Source organism: Solanum dulcamara, chromosome 9 (genome assembly GCF_947179165.1).
Source record: "Solanum dulcamara chromosome 9, daSolDulc1.2, whole genome shotgun sequence".
NCBI classification, from domain to species: Eukaryota; Viridiplantae; Streptophyta; class Magnoliopsida; order Solanales; family Solanaceae; genus Solanum; species Solanum dulcamara.
Genome location: NC_077245.1, coordinates 68,032,367 through 68,052,097, shown reverse-complemented (window position 1 = coordinate 68,052,097; position 19,731 = coordinate 68,032,367). Strand labels below are relative to the sequence as shown.

The following is a 19,731-nucleotide window of genomic DNA, read 5'->3' as shown; positions in this document are numbered from 1 at the left end:
GGCTAAACTAAAAAAGAAAGCAGCAATATACTTGGAAACATCAGCATCATTAATAGCATTGTTTGTATCACTTCTAATAAGGAAATGAAACACAAAATTGGGTACTAAGACCATTCAAGAAAGTAGCAATTATTCCATGAACCTGAAATGGAAGTACAGTTGCATTTTTCTGCATTGCTTCACCCTGTAGGTAGGTTACAACAGTAGCTCAAAATAGCTAGTAGAGGTATTAAGCCTATAAGGGAACAACCAATTAGGTGTTCTTAGCTCTATACAGCAGTCTTTGGGGAAACGACACAATTCGCCTTGAGAGATAGATGAACGCATAAAACAACTACTTAACATACATACGCTACACGTCCTATTGACATGCTTGGAGGACTTGATCTCCAGAAGAAAGCAGGGAGACTGACGTTAATCGGTCTGTTTCTCTGAAAGGATGATCCTCTTCTGATGAAAATCCCATTCTTGGTCCTTCTTTCTGTTCATCCAAAAGTGCTTTTGATTCTCCTTTGAAGTTCCACTTGTGCATTTCCTCACTTGGTGCCATGTTTTCTTTTAAACTAATACAAGAAACTAAGTACTCATCATCCTCATTTTCATGATGATTAAACTGAGAATTAGACCTTCCATAAGGTTTAATTGCTGATTCTTCCAAAATTCCTTCCTTTGAACTAGTAGTACTCCTAATGTTGAAGCTCCCAAAACCTTCAATCCCTCTTGATATCTTCCTGGATTTGTTTCTCTCTTCTTTGAGAAGTTGACCATCTTCTAGCAGCTTCAGTATCCTCTCAGATTTCTTCCTAACATTTAGCCCCCAGTTGAATCTGCATACATCATTAAAAGTACCTTAAATGGATGGACATTCAACTTTTAGTTTATCGCGACAAAGTTATACAAGTTACTCAAAATGCTAAATCATGTCAAGGAAAAAAAGACAAAGTAAAGCTACCACATATATACTATCAGCAACTCACCTTACATAGTATCTACCCGAAATCACTTAAACAAACAAAAAAAGTCATTTTCTGACCCAACCTAATACCCAATGTCTTTCATCATGTAGCACATCATGGATTTCTTTTTGTTTTTTCTAGTGGGCCAAAAAATGGATTGTTGTATTTTTAAGTGATGACACATGGATAATACATAAGGTGAGTTGCTGAAGTACCAAACTATTTGAGTTTGTGGGATGGAAAGCTCCGTGTAGCCCTACAAGTGGGATCTGGGGAGGGTGATGTGTACGCAGTGTTAGCCTTATCTTGTGAAGTTAGAAAGACTGTTTTTCATTTTTAAAAATGAGTTTAATGACTTTTCTACCATAAATTAATAATTGGATGATCATGATTAAATGTTTACCCTTTCTCATCAATGAGTTGAAAGCTTCCCATTTCCCTAATAACATCTTTATCACTTTGGAATTCCTCAGCAACACTTTCAGGTCCATGAGTCAACAAGTGTTCCAACACTATCACAGCCTTATATGAAATCCTCCAATTCTTTCCATCAAAACTTGACAATCTAAATCATACATCAAAACATCATCAAGCCTGAAAATATTATCCAAGAAATTGCAAAAACAAATATATAGTAATAAAAATAAACATACTTTTTGTGGAGGATCCCAACAATTCTCCAGTAATCATCAACTTCAAAAGCTGCCTTGGAAATCATTTTTAGTGTTTTTGTGTCAGGTGCACCTGGATTTCCATTTGTAGCTTCTTCTGTCAATCTTCACATAAACATCATCGTTAGCTGGATCGGAAATCTAGTTGTAAGATATCTAATGAAATCGCCCTTGCTGAAATTGAGATCTTATTCAAAAAGAAGAAAAATCTCAAATATTTAGAGTTTCTTTTTGTATGAATGCTTCGATCCACAAAGATCATGATTGGTAATTGTTTGATTGTCTTTCTCTCTAGATTAATTTCACGTACGATCACTAACTTTAATCAAAGTAAAGTCACAGAAAAACTATTTTTGTCACATAATTTGAAGAGATTTAAAAAGAAACCAAAAAAATCGCTTAACAAAAGTATTTTATTTCTTTAAAAAGTTACTTAATATAACAGTAAAATCACGAAACTATTATAATAAACTATGTATGAATAAATCAGAAGATACACATGATCGGAAAGTCAAAATTCATAATCATAGTACAAATACTAAAAAGGAAGTGGAATCAGATATGAACTTTATCGCTAAATAGCTCATGAATAACAAATTCTTTTAATAATTTGTCACTAATTTTGATATACAGAATTTGTCCGTCGCTAATTCCAACAAAGAACTTACATCTGAGTTGGTGTAACATCAGTCAAGGCCAATCTGGCTGTCTTGATCTTCTCTTTGAGGAAGAAAGAAGCTTGTTTCTTGAATTCATGGAGAAATGGTTGAGCCATAATATTGCTACTGTTTTCCCTAGCCCCTTGGGTTGTTGACATTATAATAATCTTGTTGATTCATACAAGAAAAAAAATAAATGAAGCATTTTGGACTTTTTGGTAAGGAGTAGAAGAGGTTAATAACCCAAATGATGCAACAAACCAACAGCAGACACCTACTTCATTAATAATATTTTTAATACCAGTGTTGTTTGGGTGCGTCACTCGATCTATTTTTCAATTGCTTACCTATCAACTCAATTTTTTAATATTAGGATTATTTGTATGCTGTACCTCAACTTTATTTCACTAGTTATTTATCAACTCAATTTTTTGATATTTGTGTTGTTTGTGTGTATCAAATTTTATCACGCTCAAATTTAATATCTCTCGTCAATATAAATACCAGATAAATTTAACGTTCAAAATTTAAATTAATGAAAAGCAATTATTTTAACTTTTTTACCTTTAAGTTTTTAAAATTATTTTATTGATCATTAGGACATACACGCCGTGGCACTTTATACCCAAAACTTCTCATCTAATTAATATTAGTGGCCACTGCCTATGTAATGAGAAGGACACTTGTGGTGATAGATATTAGCAAAAAGGATGACAAATTCAAAGAAGACCTATTTAAATGGATTTGTTGACCTTTTATGCGTGTCTTTGTTCAAAGGTCGGATTTTCCAAGATGGCTATATAGTGGTTTTTGAATATATATATATATTGAAGTAATAGGATGTGTACCTAAATTAAAATATTCAACACCATGAAAGGATATTAGTAAGTTTATTCGTACTTGATATTTATATTATTCATATGTATATTTTTATTATTTTACTTTTGAGGACGAAAGTCTTTTTAGCAGTGGATGTTGTAATGATCCTACAAGTCATTTTTGTGTTTTTATGTGCTTTTATCATTTTGCCCATTCCCTTATCTTTCTTGTATCTTTTATGTGGCATTGGGATTGGGGACATGCTTTCTGAAGTGGTCGGGTGAGTTTTGAGTTGGTTTTACTATTTTGAAGGCTTAAGGCATGAAAGAATTGAATTTAGTCAAGATTCGTAGATTCTTATGTCAGATAAGGATTCTTTCAACTCCGTAAGGGTCATTTTAATGTTGAGATTCTGATGTGGAGATGAGGATTTAGTCAGTTCCATCAACTTCGTAAGGGTCATTTTGATCTAGTGTGATGGTTGGTTTAGATTTAGTACTAGTTCATAGGTGTACTTGATCCTTAGTGACATTATTAGCCATTTCGAGTTATTTAGTGTAGTGTTTTAGTCGATAAGTTTAGTTTAGGTTGTTCCTTGGCTTGGTTGTTGTTGTATATCCTTAGAATGCTCTTATGTGCTTTGGAACTTAAATTTTTATGCGTTATGGTTGCTTTGGTGTTTTGTGTGCTCTTTAGATTATGCTTGAATCATCGCTTTATTGATGGTAGTGTTGGGCTTGAGGCCATGGATTTGTACTGACTGGAGTTCTAAGTTAGTACGTCTATGTTATGATGGGTGTTTACCAGTTGTGTGTGATATGGTTGCTTTGAGAATGACTTGATTGTGTTGGTGTAAAATCATGTTCATGGCATACTAATGGCATAATTGCATTCTGATTTGGAATGAAAAGAGGTGTCGAGATCCTTATTGGTTGCACTACGTTTTCTACTAATTTTCAACTCCGAGGGAGTGGGATTATGAATTTTCACTGATTTTACTGATGAAAAACTTGATTTTAAGATAAAATGTACCCTTTTTTCCTTATAGGGCATTTGTTGATAAGCTTCAGCGGTTCGTACACTGAATTTCAGGTTTTACCATTATTACATCTATAGTTGAGCTGAGGCGGGTTCCGTAATTGTCTTGGGGGTTCCACGAGACAGCTGGCGAGACAATTTTGAATTTTTTTACTTTAAACATGCATTGCCTACATGTGCATCACATATCTTTGTGTGATTGAATATCTGTACTTGTTTGAGTTGTGTGATAGAATTGTCATTGTCCTTTCTTGTTGGTAATGTTTGTTTACTTCTAGCCTTATATCAACTTTTGTTACTACTATCATGCTGCTTGTTTATATATATGATCTTTTTGTGCTCAGTCGGTCTATGATGCTTACTGAGTATTCCGTGTTTTGTTAATCATACTACACTTCTACAGTTTTTTCTGATGCAGCTCCCAGTATGAGTCACCTTTGTGAGCGTTAAATCTTCCTTGGTCGTCACTGACTTAGATCGTGGTGAATTTATGGCGTTCAGAGATTTGTTGTTTTACCTCTTTTTGATTGACTTGTATTTTGATTAGTCAGTTCTCTTGTATATATATCTTTTCTGTACGTAGTAGCTCCTATGTAGGTGACACCAAGTTCGGGGTTAGGTCTTGTGTTAGTTTGTCATTTTGGTCACTTTCAGACCTTTTTTGTATATTTAGTATTGTACTACAGATCTATGATATGGCCCGTCGCTATATTTTATTCCTGTTTCTGCTTATTTCTTATTGATATTATTAAATTGTTATCTTCCGACTCTTTTGGTTTGAGTTTTGATTTGCCTATCGGGGGGTTATAACATGCATCATGACCCGATTTTGGATCATGACATTTATATATATATTTTTAATATATAGTTATACATTATATATACATAATTATATACTATTTAAATAATATCGAACATTACATATACATGTGATCATTTTGTTGAATTTTTTTTAGTCACCTAATAGTTATGTAAGAAGCCCAAACATTGACTTTACTTTTCTATGGATATTTTTATTCTTAAAAAGAATACATTGTTTCCTGACTGACTTTTTCCTGTTTTTCAAAATAAAATACAACTTTTTTTGTCATCACCACTTTTAAGAAAATCAATACATGATATGCACCAATCAAATTATGCCACATCATTTATTTCTATATTTATATTCATTATTTTTTGTTTATCTTTTTGTTTTCCTTTTCTTTCTTTTTCCCCTTTTATACACTATTTCATTTTCTATTTTTATTTTCTATTTTTAAAAAAAATCGTTTCTCCCTTCCTTCTTCTCTGGCAACCATGTTTTAACACTACCTCTATCAAAAATAAAATCAAGCCTCCCACTAAATTAAAATTGTTAGAAATCATTGGAAGCCATCATCAAATTCATCAAAAAAATCAAATCAAAATATGAAAATCTAACTCAACATCTAATCAAAAATAAAAAAATTTAAAAATCACCACTAAATTCAGCGAATGTGATACTGGAAAAAAAAAAAGAGAACAAAAAGTACCGCCAAACCAAGCTACCGATATAAATATTAAAATTTTTGAATTTTTGTATAGAGGAATTTTGACGAAAATCCACAGAGTCATTTCATAAATTGAGTCTTAGTTCGTTATTAAAATAGTAACAAAAAAAAAAAGAAGAGAGAATAAAAGAAAGAAAAGGGGAAGGAAGAAGAGCAATTATGGTGAAAGAGGTGGGAGTGGGGATGAAAGAAGAAACAAGAAAAAAATAAAAAGGAAACAAATGGAGACGGATTAGAGGAAAAGAGAATTGAAAACAAATTAAAGAGAAAAGAATAGATAAAATTCTGACAAATTTGATAGTTAAATTTATTTTAACAACTTAAATTTATGAGTGTTTATTTATTCCTTTATTCTTGTTTGAAGAATAAATATTTCTAAAGTAAGTTTAGCTGTCAAGTTTGCGGTCGATATTTTCTTACTCAAAATATTAGTTTAGGCCTTCTTCCACATTATGTTAGTAGAGATATGTGTGGAAGTTTTCTTTTAAATTTAAATAACTACATGTATAAGATCATAATTTGATTTAATTTATGCCATAAAATGTAATTTATTTGTAGTTGAATATGATGAATTTGAAGTTTAGTTTGTGCTCAAAATACATGTATTATGATCGAGCTATTTTTAGTTGGTTCAAAAGTCATCAATCGCTAAATGAGTATTTTGTTTGGTGCATATTGTTTGTTCAACATAGTATATTCGTTGTATAATTTTACTTAGTTTAATTATAATAATTATTGATGTCAAACAATATTTGGATTTTGTTCAAGATCAGCACAGTTCTGAAGCTATGTTTCCTTCGCGTATTAAAAATCATGCTCATGTTACTTGAAAGCCTTTTGTTTACTATATCTAAAGAAAATATTGATATGCATCAGCACATTTTGTTAAAAATATTAGATAAAAGTGTCTTATATTTAGAAAACTAAACTAGTGATTAAAGAGGCGTAAACATTTCATGTTTGCTTGATTTATTTTTTCACATCTTATGTGTTTTGCTTTTGTATGTTATCCAGAGTTGAATTGTTTGTGCTCTAATTCTTCTTTTATTTCTCCTTTTCTTGCATATACACTCGGAGCGAATACATTAGTCCTAATCCAAGACTAGATACCCGTACATGGAGTCTTCACTATATCTAGGCCTCGCTTGGAGTCACTCTTCGCTACTTATATTTTCAGCATTAATTATTTGCTTACTTACTTTTCTTTACATGTTACATTTGCTGGTATGATTTGAGTATGTTCTTTTTTCTGAATTCACAATGGCTAACATGAGATATGATTGGCTTTGGGGATATGTAACGATCTGAAGCATCATTATCCAGAAGGGGAAAAAAATTGGGAACTAAGTTAACCTAAGCTTATACCATCCCGCCATAATGGGAATAACCCCGCCACAACGGCGTCGTCATGGCGGGATGGGACCCGTCATGGCGGGATTGACATGACAAAATTAAAAAACGTGAATTCTTATTTCCTCCTTCTTTCCCTAAGTGCCAAAATAGGCAAGGATCACCTTAGAAACTCTCAAAAAGCTGCTCTTGGCTTGGAGATAAGGGAGAAAGAGAATTCTGGCGCAAGGAAGGCTATAAACCGCGGATTTCAGACTCGTCTCTGTTATTTTTCTTTCAGAAGTCAAGAATCGTGCTATAATGCTTTTACAGCTGATTGGTGCCTAGATAGACTAGGTTTTTTTAATTAAGTAATTGTTAATCTGTTTCCAACGCATATTATATCGTAGATTGATAGGAGATTTCTTTCTTAGGCCTTCGGACACAGAGTTTGGATGGCTAAATGATTATTATTGTTGTTTAGTGCATGAAGGTATGACGTGGGTCAAGATTTTTATGACTAGTGGTAGTGGTCCAGTCTTTGAATGACAATCTTGATAATCCATGTTGAGAGGATTTTTTTACTCTTGTGAGATTTATTGTAGAAAAATAACTGGGTCATAATGAGATTCTAAGATTTGTGGATTATGGGTTATTGGTGTACATAGAGGAACAAGCTTACAAAAATAATTGTGTGTGTTCATACTGACTATTTTCTGTGAATTTGAGTAATGCGTATCATGAAATAAAGTGTGAATGTGAATGACTTTGTGTTGATAAATCTCATGAACATGAACCTATTAACTACCTATGATTGTAGATGATGATTTATTTCTCGTATGTGTTATGTATGCCTGTTAATTGTATCGGTAGTATTGCATGCATGTATAGGAATATGGAAAGATGTAATGAACCTAATGAAATGGCTGGCTATTGTGATCAATTGCATGCAATGAACTTGAAACTTGATTGTGCAAGTGTGTGAAAAATTCATTGTTAATTGTGGTTATGATTGTGATTGTGGTTGTTAGATCGAGTGACATGCCAACACATAATTGGATCGGATACCATGTCGGTATATATTGAATCGCATGTCACGCCGATACACACTAACTATGGGATCGAGTGTCACGCTGACACACTAACAGTTTGGGTGTGGGTTCTATGAGAGGACCAAGTATGTGTTATAGTTCCTTGAGAGAACTAATTGATTGTTGTAACTGTAATTAATCATGTCCATTATGTAAACTGATTTAAGTTAAGGACTGAAAGTCTAAGTGATGTTGTAATATGAAGTGATTGTGTATCCTAATTATATGTGTGATATTAGAGAAACTGACTCAATTATAATAAAACGTGCTCATTCTGTGTAATAATTGATTTAAAAGGACCAAAGGTCCAAGTGTTATAAATTTTCATACTTTAGAGGTGTCATCTATGTTATTATGTTATGATTATTCGATGCGTCCGTATCACAGGCGTGAGCTGATAGGTAAGCAAGTTGAGGGCATATCACGCTCTAAGAGGGTACCCTAGACGTAATCGGCACTCAGAAGCCATTGATGGCTCTTAAGCTGTCACGCCCCGAGAGAGTACCCTAGACGTGACCAGCACTCAAGAACCATTTCTGACTCCCGAGCGAACCACATAGCTCGATCACACATCTGTTCATTCATTCATTCAGCGAAAAGTTTAAAAATAAAGAATAATTTAGCGGGCAACTCAAATCACCCATCCAACTCAAAGAATAAAGGTCGTGGGCCAACAAATCAACTAAAATATTTGTCATTAAAAATAGTTTGACAAGAATAACTCAAGGAAAGAAATACTCAATCGACCCATCACTATCTAGTCTATGAAGCCTCTATCACTACTATCTAATTGGTGCCAATGACATATTCATGGCTACCTCAAATTAAAATAGAAAGGGCTAACTCGACGCAAGAATACATAAGCGGTGTCCTCCGAATATAGGGAAGGACTCACCAATACGCTGAGTGTATATAGATCCTCAATGGTGCTTCTATTGACGATCTCTTAAACCTGTCTCTGCATCATGAAACGATGCAGGTCCAAATGGACATCAGTACATGGAATGTACGAGTATGTAATATGGCAGAATGAAACATACCTCAAGAAAGAATAACATCGGATCAACTATCTCAAATCAGAAAGGTAGGAGAGACTCACATAAGACGTCATAAGTCTAAAGTAAGAATACATTACTAGACAAAAACCAATCACACATCATACAATCCAATCCAATCATACACAATACAGTTCAATCAAATCATATATCATCCGATTCAATCCAATTGTATACAATCGGTTTAACCCGGTCATATACGATCTGATCCAATCCATTCATATATCCTTCCATTCAACCCAATCAACATATCATCTAATCCAATCCAGTCCAATCGCACACTATCAAATCTCAATTCATCTAATCCAATCCGATCAATGCAATCAACTCACAATCAACTCAAAGGGGCTCAACTCAATAAATATGCAAATTAAGTTATGCAATGTCTTACAATTCAACTCAATCATCTACAATCACAATCAACCAATCAGATCAAGCACAATCCATTCAATTGGGAGTTTCTCTAACCGACAACCATCACCATATGAGCGAGTAATAGTACAACAAGCCGACATTGTTGCCACGTCCGTTCATACCTTGCCAGGGTATGAACGCATCAACCAATCATGGATCCAATCCAACCGAGTTCTATAATATCAGGAAAAATATTTTGGGGAAGCATCCGACTTTAACGGTTCAATCCCCTCCTACGTTTGACGACGTAGTTATTGGGTTTGAGTATGAACTTTACTCTTACCCAATTCGGTGCTCGATACTCCTCCCAAGACTCAATATGCTCATATATATCAAGTGAGTAACATACTCAAAATACTCATTTAGCCTCATTGGACTCCTTCAAATCAACTCAATCAAATCTGGCCTCCTTGGACCTTCTTTCAAATAGACTCATCTCAACTCATCAAACTCTTCTCTTTAAAATTAATACAATCTTAAAAATAGACCTTTTTATGTAAAAATGCTCAACTCATTTATACTAAAAATACTCATGTTCAAAAATAATTAAAAGACTTCTCAAACTCAACTCATGCTTAAACTCTTTTTAAATCATAGATGAAAATAATCATTTCTTAAACTCAAAATAGTGTATAAATAGTTTATGTAAAAATTCTCACAAATCATGTATTTAAAACTCCTTCTCAAAAGATCCTTTATTTTTAAAAATACTCATAAGACTCCAACCGACTCAAAATATGCAATTCACATATCACATAATCACATTAGACTCCAATTCACTTCATCACATAACCTCCTCATCAACATACCTCTTCATCAATCATTTTACACCTATTAAATAATCACTATTCACATCATCACTCACACCATCATCAAAACATCGTCACTCGCATCATTATTACACCATCATCAAAACACCACCATTCACATCACCATCAAATATTATCATCACATCATTGTCAAATATTATCATCACATCATTATTAAACATCTACTCCACAATCTTCATTTTAGTCATATGTTCAAATTATAGAAACAAAGGGACATTCTTAACTATCCAATTTATTCTTTCCGTTCCAATCAATACATATATACACACAACTATCCATCTCAACCTCAAGATAATTATGACAAAAGAAATCTCATCTTGGGTTCATGAGAATGAAATATGAATCCCTACTCTCAACAAAACTCAACTCAAGAATATCGTCAACATCTATAAATCTATATACAAAGGTACATTTGTAGTCAATAATTATGAAAGATAACTATTTAGTAACTCAAGTCATTAAAAACATCAATCAACCAAAAGTAGCTAAAAATATTCTATAGTTTAGAAAAACTTTCAAGAAAAACCTTCTTAGAAGGTTCAACTCTTTCACAACTCCTATCCAACACATCTATGGGCATATGGAAGAACTCAATCCATATTTTAGGTTAGCCTTACATACCTTGTGAAGACTTTGAAGAGACCTAGTTGTTGGGTCTTCAATGGGAGACTTGAATCCTTGAAACTCTTGAAGGCACCCTTTGTTGGAGATGAATTTGGGGAAGAAGAAGAAGAAGAGAGGGAAAATTTCTAGGGATTTTTAGAGAGAGAGAGAGAAGCTGAAAATAATGGTCCAAGATGCTCAAGGATGGTGTATATATAATTTGGAAAAAGTCCAAGTTGCCCCTCTTCAAAAATTTGGAAAATTGGGCAAAAGTCTTGCTGGCGCTATAGTGGCGCATCGCACCACTGCAGCGCCAAGCCAAAATAGGCTTAAAACCCTGCACATCTAATAGTGGCGCGTCGCGCCAAGCCCCAAACTATTGAGGTTGTTTTCTGGCGCTATAGTGGCGTGGGGCGCCACTAGAGCGCCAAGCCTAAATTTCGCCCAGGCCTAAAATTCCTGTAGTACTAGTCCGTAGTAAAATAGTCATAACTTTTGACTCCGAACTCCAAAAATTGCAATCTTGATGGTGTTGGAAAGAAGACTCAAAGATATTTAATTTGGTAGGTCGTAGGCCACCCAGTTCATTATACTCTAGGAGATATGGTCATTTGAAGTTGACCCTTATACTAACTCGTCCGAAAACTTAATCGATTGGAGTTCTTTGGACTCGACTTGGTGTTAGAGATCCCTTATGACCCCTAAACACATCTAAGCACTTCAAATACTTAGGAATTAATCCTAACTCATGTGTATAATTATAAGTCCTCCGGTCCGAGTCTACCCACATGTGAGGAAATATTCGAGCCTTTGCGGAAAAAAATTCTGGAGTGTCACACAAGCGAACCACTTGGATTGCTCACACATTCACTTATTCAATAGATGACTTAGTTTAGGAGAAAAATAAATCTTAGTGGCTAACTCAATCAACAATCTCAAAGATTCAAATCAGAAGCATAGTTTGAAATAAAACTAATCAAGAGTTAAAGACATCAAAAACAATCCATCACTATCTAGCTTATTAAGCATCTATCTCTACTATCTAGATGGTGCCAATGAAAGGTTCATGGCTACCTCAAAAGAACTACTCATAAGCAATGGAAAGAATGAATATGATCCTTCCGAAAGCAAGGAGGTTTCACCACTATCAAGAAAGAAGTAGATCTTCAATGAAGCGCCTATTGATGATCTTTAATACATATCCCTGCATCATTTTGGCCCAAATGGACGTTAGTACATGAAATGTACGAGTATGTAATATGACAGAGTGAAACAACAATACATCAAAGGTACTCAAGATAGAATGAAACTCACCCAACTCAATATGATATGCAAGTATAAGCTATAACAATGCTTTATGAAGGACTCACTAATGTGCAACTTATTCAAAACATGTCATATACTTTCATGCACAATCTGAGAGTCTCTTCACCGACAACAATTCCACCACCTATAAGTAGGTGATGTACAACGAAACGGCTTCGTTGTCATGTTGGTCCAAGACTTGCTAATGTAAAGGATGAATCAACCAATCTTGGATCCTCAATCAATCATGTCCTATTTTGTCAGAACAATAAAAAGAGAAACATTCAACTTTAATGGTTCAATCTTATCCTATGCTGGCTACGTAATTATTAAATTTTATTCTTACTTAATTTGGTGCTCGATACTACTCCAAAAACTCAATATGCTCATGCAACTTAAGCCAAACAGTTCAATCAAAACTTTCGGCTAGTCTCATTAGACTCTCGTCAAAACTCAACTTGATTTCAATCATTATGCTCTTTCAAATCAACTCAATCTAATCAACTCATTTAGATTAAATACTCAACTCTTTTAAATCTCCTTAAGACATGCAATCTCGACTCAAAATAATGTGTAGTGAAATCAAAAACAGTTATAATCTTAAAGACTCTTTCAATTCAACTCTCGTTCGGCTCATGCTCAAATCATCAAGTTCTTTCAGAAAAATATATTTTCAAAATAATGAAAAACTTTCAAAGACTCCTTAGACTCAACTCAGATGAAAACTCAAACTCTTGTAAAATCAATGCTCAAAATCAAATATAATTCTCAATTAGGATTCATATTATGAAAATGCAAAAGACCTTAAATTTTGTTAAGACTATCATCATATTCATATCGCGTTCACATTTAAGAACTCACAATTCAAGGCTCTAAACTAAATCATTAAGTATAGACATTCAATTATGATCAAAATATAACTAGGGTCTTATGAAATAAAATATGTAAGTATTTGTTCAAGAATTCAATTCATGGAAATCATCAATCAATTAATAGTATGTAAAAATATTTTAAAGTTCAGAAAAATTCAAGAAAACATTCATGGAAGGTTCAAGTCTTTCACAATTCTATCAAACACGTCAACGGGGCACATGGAAGAACACAATCCATATTGTAGTTGGCCTTACATACCTGGAACGGAGAATATCTCGTTGAAAATCAAAGACCTCACTTGAAAATCTTGAACCCTACATCTTCTCCTTCTCTCTAATCTCTTTTCTCAAAAGCTTTTAAGCATTAATAAGAGAAACACTGCAAGAAAGTGTATAGGCATCGGGAAAAGAACACGTTTACAAAATTCACTGATTAGGAACTGATATGGGGCGCATTCTAGTCCCAAAAAGACGTGGGTTAGATATAGGAGGGATGAAAAAAGGTCTAGAATGCCCTTATTAAGAAAATATCAGAAAAATAAGGTTGAGCGTGCTGTTGGAGCACCGTCCCATGCCCCAAACTACTGCAGTTTGTTTCGGGCGCACCAATGGTGTGCTGCGCCCGACCCTAAACTATTACAGCACTAGTCTTCGATAAAATGGTCATAACTTTTACTCCGAACTCGGAATGAGGTAAACTTAGTATTGTTGGAAAGAGAATTCAAAGACTTTTAATTTGATAGGTTATGAAACACCTAAGCTTAATATTCTGAAAGTTATGGTCGTTTGAAGATGACCCTTATATAATCTTATACGAAAACTAAATCGATAAAGGATCTTTAAACTTGACTTAGTACTAGAGGTTCCTCATGACCCTAATTCACCTCTAGTACACTTCAAATACTTAAGAATTGATCCTAAAATATATATACAATTAGAAGTCATCGAGCTCGGGCCTATACGCATAAGAAGAATGGCTCGAGTTTTAGCTTAAAAGTTTTTGGGGTATAACAAGGCAGTTGTGTTGTTTAGTGAGATGAGTGACTTATAGTAAGATATTGATGTTATCATGTTGGTACGTGTGTTAATGAGGGATTGAAAAAGGATTCGAAGATTATGTCTCCAGATAGGCATCCCTGGCAGGAGGAATCCCGTTATGGTGAGGCCGTCATGGAGGGTTAAGTCTCGCCATGGCGGATCAGTGCGGATAGGATGGAGAGAAGCCTTAGACCACCTAAATGTTGCCCTCTTGCAATTGAGATGTCAAATATTCTAAGGCCAGGTGTCGGTGTAAAGCTTGAGGAAAAGTAGTAGACTAATTAGACAGAGTTAGTGGTGGCCGTATTGCGTAAACTCCTCTATGTGATAAAAAGGCTAGGCCTTGATCTGTATTAGAGTTGAAAGCAGACCAATTAAAAGCGACAAGTGCTAGGCTTAAATGACATTGGGAGGTTAATGTGGATGGTAAGAGTTTGTCCATAAAGATTTGGCTGGTGCATGTTTATTAATTCCATGCTCTTTTTTGTTGTTGCTTTATATTATACGGTGGGACTCGGGTTGACTGATGATGCCTACCAGTACGTGTTTTTTGTATTGATACTACTTTTTCTTCCATTTAGCATAGTCTGGTTGTGGAGTCAGTGATGTTCCGTAGGTGCAAACGAAGATAATTCTCCAACAACTTCTACTCTTTCTTCCTATTGGTGAGAGTTGTGTCATTACTTTATTTATGTATTGTATTCTTAGAATATTTTTATATAATTAACCTTAGAGTTTTAATTAATAAATAGCAACTTCATAATTCTTTAGGCAATTATTTTGTATTTTGTTAAACTTTTGCATGTTATTCATTTTGGAAATTGAGGGTTCTCCTACTTAGGTATTATAGTAAGTGTCCGCACGGCTCGGTGGGTTCGGTTGTGACAGAATCTTTAATTTAGCTATTAAGTAATAAATTTCTTCCGTTGCAGTAGCTCTGCCTTTTTGTTTAAGCTAAAATTTGTGTTGAAATGTTTTCAAACATGTTTAATCCATGAGAAAATTTTGATCTTAAATTACTTTTGAATATGGATCTTAGATTTTAATATTGTTTCAATCAAATGATCATTATTAAGTCTTACTTCTAAAGCAAAACAAGTCTAACTTTAGCTACAGAAAAATATACGTTTTATTTTCAACTTTTTAGTGTGATATCGATTCCAAAATTAGATGTTTTCCTACTTATCTCTTCAATTTTTATTTTTTTTAAAAATCCCTAGCACTTTTTTTAGTTTTGACTAATTAAGCTGAGTTTGACCGATTAAACATTTTTAATGGATTTTAAAATATGCCTTACACTTTCTCTTTAGGATAATTAGAATCCTTATCTAGAATCGCATAAGGTTAAGCAGACCTTAATATAGAGTTAATAAAGCATTACCTTAGAAAATATGTGTCCTAATTCACCTTTAAAATAATTAGGTGGCGATTCTTAAAAGTAACATAAGAATCACTAATATGTTGTACACCGTTAGACCTCGAGTTAAAATGAGGTAATACTCACCCTACCCTATTTCTCTTTTTTCAAATGCACCACACACAATACTTGTATTAATTTTTCATCAAATACTCACAATTTTTTTTTAAAAAAAAAAGTCGCATAAAATTTCTCAACACCCGTATAATTTTTTTTTACTATGCACTTTCAAGATTCAATTTTACTTAAAAAGTTTTTAACTTTCTTAGAATTATAGAATATAAAGATCCTCAATGGAGGAAAATAAGGCTTTGTCGGATAATTTTGATTCAGAATAGATTTTTTAATGAATTTGAGGGGTTCCGCTTATTTGAGGGGTAGTTTTGTTAAGTTTCATAATAACAAAAATATATTTAATCTTATAGTATAATTATGAACAAATTTAAAAAATAAATCAAAATAAAAATATATATTTTTGACCCTATTCTCCTTTGAAAAAATACTTTTTATGGGTATAATATGCTTATTTGATGCATACAAGTCGAGGTATTTATAGTTTGAATAAAAATTGATGTAAATTAAAAATAGTATCAAATCAATTAAATAAATTAATTTTTATTTAATTTGATTTAATTTAATATTTTTAAAAATTAATAATATTTGATTAGATTTTAATGTTGTTCAAAATAACTGAAAAATAATCAAATTGAGCCGACAAATTATATGCATAATGTTTTATAATTATATATGCATAATATATATTTTTAACAATTTTTTATGCAAAAACGTTGCACTCTAATGAAAATGAATAAAGTATGATGGGTCATGTATTTGTGCAATAATATTAATAGATTATGTAATGTTCAATAAGTTTATGTTGTTTGGTGCATTCAATTAACTTGACAATATAAGTCGGAAGTTAAACATAATTAGGCTTCTAGTATAAGAATTATAAAATTCAAAATGACACGAAGATAATTTATTTTTTTTTGAATAAAAATTATTTTTTTATTTTTCTCATTTGAAAGAATCATTTCTCATATTTTTGTATATGATTAATAATCGAACAACGAATTCAAATTGAATCAAAATCGATAACAATCAAACTTATTTAATTCAATTTTAATAGCTTAAAAATTAATTAAATTAAATTAATTTTAATTTTGATCAATAATCGATTCAAACCCATAATCGGAGGTCTTTCAGAAACTGTCGTCCTACTTTAATAAAAGTCAAGTCTACGTATACTTTATCCTTCCCAGATCCCGTTGTTGTAATCTATTCAAACCAATCCCGTGAACGTGTGTCTGTAGGGTGGGCCGCGGGGGGGCAGATGGGTCTAAATGAGAGATCGCAATCTGGGTGTCTGTGGCGATGAGAGATCACATATCTGGGTGTCAGTGGCAATAGATTTTAAAACGGAATGAAATTACTTTTTCGCCCTTATTTAATTCATTATGACTTTTCTATAAAATAGAAATATAAGCGACATTATTGAGTGAACACGTTTAAAACATTTAAGATTGATTTGAATTAAATTTTGACCTTTGTTCAATGATTATTAGCCCGTTTGGATGGACTTAAAAAAAATAACTTTTATATATGAAGTGCTTTTAGAATTTTGAAGTGCTGAAAGTTATTTTTATAAATAAGCAGTTGAGTGTTTGGATAAAAGTGCTTAAGCCGAAGAAATGAGAAAAAATGTGAATTTTAGGGTTAAAAGAATAAAAAGGGTAGTTTGAGAATTTAGTTAAAATATAAGGGATATAAAAGTAATTTCTATGGTCAAAGAAAAATGGCTTTAAGCACTTAGAAAAAAAAAGTTAGAAATCCTAATTTTTCATTTTTGGCTGACTTTAAGAACTTTATGGCTTAAAATTAGCATTAAGCCCTTCCAAACGGGCTCTATGACTCCCCTATATAATAAAATATAAATATAGGCACCATTATTGAGTTACCAGTGAATAATAGTTGTTCTTTCAATTTTAATTTGTTTGTTTTTTTAATTTATTTTTAAAGGAATAACTTTTTTGTTTCGAAATAATTTTTTAATTCTAATTTTTATATTAATATTTTTAAGATCAGAATAATAAAAGATATTTTGATACATTCTATATATTATTAATTTAATATCAAAAGATTCAAAAATCTCGAATACTTTTTTTTTTAAATTTTGTATCAAGTCAAAAATCAAATATACAAATTGAAACTAAGGCTTCATTTGTTTTCATTAAAATTCAGACGTCTGAATCTGAATAAGCATCTAAATATTAAAATGTGCATTAAAATCTAGATATCAAGTTCTGAATACACATCTGAATATTAAGATATGGTCTCTAGATCTAAACACTAAATTATTAAAACGGCTTGTTTTCAATTTCTGAATGTGCATATATATGAGCTTATATTTAATATAAGAGATCATACTTTTAATAAGAATATCAAACTTTTTTTTGCAGCGAAATGAAGAAAAAAGTTATTAAATAATATTAACCTTTATACTCATCTCACTCACTATTAGACATATTGGTTGCTGAATCATATATATTGTCTGTTTTTTAAATTATTAGCAACTAAACTTGATATTTTTCTCTTAAATAATCATAACAATTCTTCATCTATTTTTGGGCAACAATAAAGTCATGAGATATTTGCAAAGTTATTTTAGTCTTATTCCATATGTTATAAAATATAATAAATATAACATATTAACATGTGCAAGAAAAAATAACTAAACAAAGACAATCAAGATAATTAAAAAAAACAAAAACAAAGAAAAAAATATTCATATTTAGAATATAGAAGTAAAAACTAATCTAGTTATAGTATGTTATGATATTTCTTCATTTTACTACTCTCTGATTCACATGTATCGGGAGATTAAAATATAATAACAACAATAATAATAATAATATATCTAGTGTAATCTCACAAGTGAGTTTGATCATACCAGCGAGTTTGTGTCACGACCCCAACCCACTGTGACTGGCACCCACAATACATATTCTAGTGGGAGAACCATTTCTACAGCCCAACTTATCAACTTAAGAAATAAATATTAAAAACCTTACAGAAGTAGGAATATAATCAGAATATAATATTGAGTTTCCATAAACTCAGCCAACAATTTTAATAACTACAAAAATGCGGAAGTCAACACATCCTAGGAACTGAAAGTCGTCCGTACCAAAACTCTAACCAGTGTCAATTTAACAAAAGTGGGATCACACCCCAAACCGAAGTCAAATACTAAAACAGTGTCTAAACATCTGAATCCCGAAAGAAGGACTGAGATTAATGGAAAAGTCTACGGCAGCATGACAAAATAGCTTACTCTTGGACTTTGAACAAATTTCTAATTTCAATCGAGGTCTCTCCGCAGTCGGCTGAATATGTTCTGTACTCAACAAAAAGGTAAAGCAAAAGTAGTATCAATACACAAAACAACGATGTACTGGTAGGATCACGTGACTACCTCCACCTTCTGGATATGGGCCAAATAGGCCAAACAACACTGCTCCACCATTTTTCTAGTCTGGAGAAAGGATATAACCTTAGCTAGCTTAGGCTTGTACACTCCTTTCCACTCTAACCTTTTCCTCCCCGGGTAGAGCCACAATCTTTGCATTGCAATTAAGTACAGCAAAGTGAGGGACAACCAAGTCATGTCTAGGATCACTAAGTCAACCCAAGTTTGGTATCCCAGAAACACAATAGAACAAGAACGATACATATGGGTGACTATGATTGACTCTCTAACAAGGGTAGAAACATGAACAGGGGCATCCAATATATCACACAATGCATCAAAACCCAAGGCATATCTTACAGACACATAAAAATAAGTAGAACCTGAATCAAATAACATAGTAGCCATCTGGTAATAGGCAAGTATAGTACTTGTGATAATTGTGTCAGATGTCTCTGCCTCGATCTTGCCTGAAAATGCATAAAACTGAGCTCGGTCATCCTGACGGGCCACTTCCCTACCTGGATGGACTGCTACCTGACCTGCACTATTATTGCCCTCGCCCCCACGGCCTCTCAGATTTATCTTCGCCCACTTTATAGATGTCCTTTGCCACCATCCCTCCAGTTGTTGGGA

At 32.9% G+C, this 19,731-nt stretch overlaps 1 protein-coding gene across 1 annotated transcript; it reads right to left on the bottom strand.

Moving 5' to 3' along the window:
* Nucleotides 1–113: 113 nt before the first annotated feature.
* LOC129904092 (uncharacterized) lies at nt 114–2,556 on the bottom strand. The gene is made up of 4 exons (XM_055979622.1): nt 2,296–2,556; nt 1,610–1,732; nt 1,360–1,521; nt 114–827 (listed from the first exon to the last, which is right to left on the bottom strand). Exons 1-4 carry the CDS (start codon nt 2,442–2,444, stop codon nt 362–364), a joined length of 900 nt encoding a protein of 299 aa, XP_055835597.1. The 5' UTR covers nt 2,445–2,556; the 3' UTR covers nt 114–361.
* Nucleotides 2,557–19,731: the final 17,175 nt, after the last annotated feature.

Bases quoted from the DNA above. Each gene is read 5' to 3' on its own strand.
- LOC129904092 (XM_055979622.1), bottom strand. From the start codon at position 2,444: ATGTCAACAACCCAAGGGGCTAGGGAAAACAGTAGCAATATTATGGCT. The intron at 1,522-1,609 runs GTATGTTTATTT...TGTATGATTTAG, and splicing joins GTTGGGATCCTCCACAAAAA to ATTGTCAAGTTTTGATGGAA. The intron at 828-1,359 runs GTAAACATTTAA...TGATGTATGCAG, and splicing joins CAACTCATTGATGAGAAAGG to ATTCAACTGGGGGCTAAATG.